Source organism: Petaurus breviceps, unplaced genomic scaffold (genome assembly GCF_028583685.1).
Source record: "Petaurus breviceps papuanus isolate PSGF00001 unplaced genomic scaffold, PetGlider_PUasm1.0 77, whole genome shotgun sequence".
Lineage (NCBI taxonomy): Eukaryota > Metazoa > Chordata > Mammalia > Diprotodontia > Petauridae > Petaurus > Petaurus breviceps.
Window position 1 is genome coordinate 8,995,795 of NW_027186492.1, and position 6,351 is coordinate 9,002,145.

Sequence of the window (6,351 nt, forward strand, 5' to 3'; positions counted from 1 at the left end):
TCTTTCTTTCTTTCTTTCTTTCTTTCTTTCTTTCTTTCTTTCTTTCTCTTTATGGAAGGGGAAGGCAGGACAATTGAGGACTTGCCCAAGGTCATATGGCCAGTAAGTGTGTCAAGTGTCTGAAGCCAAATTTGAACTCAGGTCCTCCTGACTCCAGGGCAGGTGCTGTATTCACTGTGCCACCTAGCTGCGCCCCCCCCCTTTCTGTTTTCTTAAATATCTTTTAAGGATATATGTTCCCTAGTCTTCCTTAGGCCACTGTTCTCTTTAATTCTTCTGACAGTCAAGAGCAATTCTTCCTTATATGCAATTGAAATATCTTCTCTTTTAATGTAAATCCATTTCCCTTTTTCCACTCTAACATGAACAAATTGCTCAGTAATCTCTTCATAGGCAGATAGGTGGCACAGAGTATAGGGCACAGTAGTTAGAGTGCTGGGCCTAGAGTAGAAAGGTCTGAGTTCAAATCCAGCTTCAGAAACTTCGTAGATGTGTGATCCTGGACAAGTAACTTCTGCCTGTCTCGGTTTCCTCAACTGTAAAATGAGAGAATAATAGCACCTATATTCCAGCATTGTAAGGATCAAAGGAGATATTTATAAATTGCTTAGCATAGTGCCTCTTATATAGTAGGTACTTCATAAATATTTGTTTACATTCTTCCTTCCTAAAAATGCTTTTTAAACTTGAAGTAACCAATTCTCCAAGGCCTTAGAGGCAGTGTGGTATAAAAGAAAGAATGCTGAATTTTGAGGCAGAGGAATTTGGCTCTGAAGCTGTGATTCTCTTCTCTAGAACAAACGTCTTCTATTCCTTTAACTTTTGCTCATGGGACAAAGACAGTTTTTGTACCCTTTAAGTCATCTTTGTCATTCATCTTTAAATTTTCTCTTATTTCTTGAACATCCTTCTTAAAACATAGACGGACTAGATTCTCACCTGGTATTCTATAGGTCTTACTATGCTATGCAAAGAATAGAGGAATGATTTTTTTCTTTTCTCCTGCAGCTCCTATTCCTTAATGTTATGAGTACTAGGACTTCTCTTTATCACATTTGGACAAAGTTTTATTTTTATTTTTTGGTAATTAGAAAAAATTAATCCATTTTTGTTACATTTTGAGTTAGAGGGTATCTAATATTGGTGCTCAGCTCTGATTTGTCACTGCCCAGCGAGGAGGGGCTTGAACTCACTATGATGACACAGAGCTATTCTAAATGGAAAACAGGCATCCACGTGACTTCCTGTCAAGTCTGTGCAACTATGTACTTCTTCCAAGGAAACAACTGGTTTTATTTTATAAAATGAGCAGCACAGATGGTTTCTTGCTTCATCCCTGTGTTTTGACAAAGAATTTGAGCTCACTTCAGAGGTAACATAACTTTTCAGGCTCAGATGTTCTGGGATTAAACTCATTCATCTCTGGCCTTCTTCTGACTCTTAGTGTGACACAACCAGATTTTAGAAACTCTCTTACTTTCCTTCCCTTTCACAAAATGGACATAATAATACTGACCTACTGCCACTGCTTTTATCCTGAACTCCCAGAAACCATGCCCATGTTTCTCTCATCTTCTCCCAGGCCATTTTCTCCCCAACTTTCCTGCATGTGATTCTCATCCACTGTTTTCTCCCTCTTGAATTAAGAACTATAATCAAATATAACACTGTCATAGCCTCTGAGAAGAGTCCACATCCCTGAATGGGGCCAACTGGCCTTCTACTCATCTTTGTAACTTGTCAGACCAAATCATCCTTCCCTGGCCATCACTCCATTCGATGTATTTGGCACAAAGACTCTGACTTTCTATTTATGTTTGTATCCGTAGCACTTAGTACAATGATACCACACATAGTGAGACAATATATGTCTTTTTATCCTTTGGTTCATTGGAAATGAGGAAGAAATGAAATCTTAAAATGATTTGTTGTTTGTCCTTCGTTCTCAAAGAGGAGCAATGGCATCATGAAGGTGATGTCTTGACTTGCACATGAATTGGATTTAAATGAGGCAGAGCTGTGCAAAGTCATCAGCCTCACTTTCTCCAACAAAGTCATTGGAGTCCAGTGGCAGGACAAAAGTCAAGATGATAGGCAATGACCCCGGATGCAGTGGGTGAACTTGTCATTTCTAAATTAGCCTCAGTTTGTCTGAGGCAGATATAGTGTGTTATGTACACTTAAACTTGAGAAAACTCTTTTCTCAAAAACGTAGTGGTTTTTTTTTTTAACCTTCTTTGTCTAATTTATTTCAGATCAAAGGTTTGCCTGAAGGTTTTAGATATCCTAAAATAGGGTCTAATTATTCTGTTGTAACTGTGGAAAAAACGTGGAAGGCTCTGCAGGGCTTCAAGGAGGGCAATGCCATCTTCACTTTCCCGAACACTCCGGTTAAGTGTGCAGGGGCGCCACAGAAGATCATGTATTTGTCAGAAGCTTACATGAGGAAGGTATGTTTCACTTACAATGCTCAGAGAATAGCTTATAGCACTTAAGTTCAATGACTGCCAGTGGACTATTTCTCTCTCTTTCTCTCCTAACTCTTCTAAAAAGGCTTAGTCCTTGCTTCAGAGTTTACTAGATTGTAAACCCCTTGAGACCGGAGACTGTCTTAATGATATTTGCATTCCCTAGTACTCAACATCAGGAAACTTAATATTATTACTTGTTATTATCTGTTCTCATCTTTTTGTTCTTGGCACAAAGTATGGCTTATAATTTTAGAAAGGAAGTGGTGGTATATGTGTGAAGCCTTTGACTAGGCTTGGGTTGATTTTGGAATTCCAAATAACCTGTAGTTCCTCTACCCACTTTGGGATTTGTGAGGGAATACCATCTCCTCTGGGATATATGACAAAGGTAATTCCAAATTTGTGTTCCTTCATGTCAACGCCTTACATTGTTTTTGTTTCTGTCCTGTGCTAATGATTTATCATCCCCTTGCACTGGGTATTTCCAGTTCAAACCTTCAACTCTGGCATCCTCACCTTTGAACCCCATCCCACGTTCTCATTTGGTTACCATGTTGTTGGCAGAGAGAAAAAAATGAGAGTAGAATGTTATCCCATTTGTCTAAGTACAAGGATAGCCAGCAGCAGGGACTAAAATCTTCTGAGAAAACTAGACTCTTCTTCAAAGAGAAGAAGAAGAAGGAGGAGGAGGAGGAGAAGGAGGAGGAGGAGGAGAAGCTGGTTAACTCCTGGTAGTTACTGGTCCCATATGCTCCCTCCTCTGTCATTTTTCTTTTCAGACCGGAAAGCGAGCCAATGCCAATATAATTTTCAACACTTCCATGGGAGCCATTTTTGGGGTAAAGAAGTATGCAGATGCCCTAGAAGAAATTATCAAGGCCAGGAACCTCCACGTGAACTATCGGCAAAACCTTATTGAAGTTCGGCCAGAAAAATGTGAGGCGGTGTTTGAGGACTTGGACAATCCTGGAGCGACCAAAGTGATTTCAGTGAGTAGCGCTTTTCACTTTTTCTTTTTAATTTAAGCAATCAGGGTTAAGTAACTTGCTCAAGGTTACACGGCCAGTTATTTCTGGGTGTGGTGCTGAGTGTCTGAGCCCAGGATTCGATCTCCAGGTCGTCCCAACACTGGAGCCGGTGCTCTTACTCGCTGTGCTACCTGGCCGCCCCCCTTTTCACTCTTAAGAGGCTCTGGTAGAGTCTCCTTTATAGTTGGACCTAGAGTTAAAGAAGACCTGAGTTCATATCCTGCCTTAGACACTTACTAACTGTGTGACTTAGTAAGTTGCTTAATATCTATGAACCTCAAGTTTTCTCATCTACAAAATAAGGATAACAATGGCATCTACCTCTTAGGCTTATGTGAGGATCCAGTGAGACAATTTATCTAATTGGGGAAGGGAAGAGCAGCTTATGAATGTCTTTGAATGCCAAACAGATTTTATATTTGGGTCCTGGAGTTGATAGGGAACCACTGGAGTTCTGAGTAGGGAGGTGACATGATCAGACCTATGCTTTAGACGTATCACTTTGACAGTTGAATGGAGGATGGACTGGAATGGGGAGAGACTTATGGTAGGAAGAACCAATAAACAGACTTTTGCAATAGTCCAGATATGAAGGCCTGCAGGGTGGTGACAGTGTTAGAGGAGAAAAGTGGGCATGCTTGAAGGCTGTTATGAAGATAAAATTGACAAGTCCTGGTAATAGATTGGATATGAGGGGTGAGAGAGAGTAAGGACTGGAGTGATTGGTATAATGGTGATACTCTAGACAGCTATAGAGAAGTTAGGAAGAGTTTAGGAGGAAAGATAATGAGTTCAGTTTTGCACATGTTGAGTTTAAGATGTCTACTGGATGTCTAGTTGGAGATGTCTAATAGGCAGTTGGAGATACATGATGGGGTCAGAAGAGAGGTTAGGGCTGGATAAGCAGATTTGAGAATCATCAGCATAGAGATGATAATTGAATCCATGGGAATCAATGAGATCAACAAGTGAAATAGTATTGACAGGGAAGAGAAGACGGCCCAGGACAGAGCCCTCTATGGCACTCATGTCAATCTCTTACCAAGAGAAAGTTTATTAAGTATCCCTTTAATAGATGTCAAGGAAGTCTCTGGAATAACATAGGACCCAGGCTTTTTTGTGTCCTTTTCCAAAAGGAATTTTTCTAATTCTCTTCATTATTCATTTTTTTCTGTTTACTCTAGATACTCATTGTCTGATTCATGATTTCTATGATTGTCTAATATTCTCCCTCTCTTCTCTGTATTCTTCATGAAATAAAAGTTTCTGAGGTATCCATTCTAGTCTCTCTCCTCTAGATTCTTTCTGCTTCTTGTAGGGCTTACTCAAGATGTTTTTTCCATTATGCACTGCTCCCAGAACAATGCTAATTGTTGCAGGTGTCCCCGTGGCAAGGCCCCTCTTCCACCACCAATTTATACCTGCTCTTGTTTAACATTTTTAATACATTGTCCCAACTGACTTTTGGTGATCAGAACTGGCCCCAGCTGGGTGTTTTGCTCTTTCTTCTCTCAGACTTGGTGGAGTGATGCACAGCCCCTCATTTGCATTGCACCCTGCTCTGGTTCTGTAACCTCTTCTTCAATTCTCTTGCCCTACACTAGCAATTCAGAGCTTGTTTTCCTTGGCGCTGGCTCGTTAGAGCTTTGCAGCACTGGTGCTTCCAGGTTTCAGCCTTTGACAGGCTTATGCTCCTAAAAGGCTGTGGCCATCTTGGATGTCATAGCCTAAGCAAACTTCCACATCCGGGAGTTCGGGTCCCCATGGCATTGAAAAGAGGACCAGAGCATAGGGGTAGGTTTTGATGTAAGTCTGTGTCTAGTCCTTGGGTCTGCCAGTGCAGCCTTGTTGCCAGTAGCTTGGGAGGTAGAAGAGAGGTGCTGAATGTGCTCAGGGTCAGTGAGCATCAGTTTATGGGGTTTTTAAACCTTATTTTGAATTCTGGATGTCCTAGACAGCTGAAGTTGCTTTATCTTTGGCACATAATTTTTGTTCTGGAGAAGTTTGAGAGGTTGTGGGGAAAATGACTAGTCCTTGCTGCTTACATGACCCAGAAGGGACCCAGGCTAAATCCTTTTATGAAAGACTGACTTAGTGGGTAGAGAGCTGTTCTTGAAGCCAGGAAGACCTTGGTTGACATCCTGTCTATGACATATACTGACTGTATGACCTTGGACAAATCACTTAATTGCTCCAAGATAACTCTCAAAAACTATCCTTTGCAGAGAAGGTGCTATCCTGCATTGGTAGAGGGAATTTCATCCTCTGGGAGTTCCCTAGACCAATGTAGTTAGAGGTCCATTCCCTACCCTTATGAAGGCACCTGGACAGGTGAAAACTAGTAGAAATGAGATATAAAGAAACAATGAAAAGAGAAAGGTGGAGAGCAGTAGGAGGCCATGTCTGAGGAGAGAGGCTGTCTTTGTGTAACACTGACAATGGTAAAAGGTGCAAGTAACACATTTTACGTTGTTTTGAACTGTTCCTGTGATTTCATTGGCATAAGAAACCCTAGGTAAGAATATTTCCTCTTCAAAGGGAAATTGGCACCTTCCCTGCAATTAGGAAAGCAAATTTAGCAAATTTCCTGGAACAGAGTTTAAGTTAACTTGTTAAGTTAACAGCCAGTATGAGATTAGAGGCAAGACTTGAAGCCAGGTCTCTTTGATTCAGGCCATTTCTCTATCCTCTATTCCATGCTGCCACTTAGCTCATTTTTTTGAAAATTGTGCTGTCTTTCCTCCTTGCCTTGAGTTACTGTGAAGCTTTCCGAGTAAGGAAGGACTGTTCCAAACTGCAGAGTCCGAGAGAGACAGAGAGAGAGAGAGAGAGAGAGAGAGAGAGAGAGAGAG

At 41.1% G+C, this 6,351-nt stretch overlaps 2 protein-coding genes across 4 annotated transcripts in view; one reads left to right on the plus strand and one right to left on the minus strand.

The window, feature by feature from the left end:
* The window catches only part of GATM (glycine amidinotransferase), a 501,978-nt gene that overhangs the window by 443,415 nt on the left and 52,212 nt on the right, over positions 1-6,351 (minus strand). The window lies entirely within an intron of this gene.
* Positions 1-6,351, plus strand: part of SQOR (sulfide quinone oxidoreductase) — a 65,169-nt gene that overhangs the window by 51,353 nt on the left and 7,465 nt on the right. For all 3 annotated transcript variants that reach the window (XM_069105962.1, XM_069105965.1, XM_069105963.1), the window contains exons 5-6: positions 2,256-2,450; positions 3,251-3,460. In XM_069105962.1, the coding sequence (XP_068962063.1) occupies positions 2,256-2,450; positions 3,251-3,460 (405 nt within the window). The remainder of the gene's footprint in view (positions 1-2,255; positions 2,451-3,250; positions 3,461-6,351) is intronic.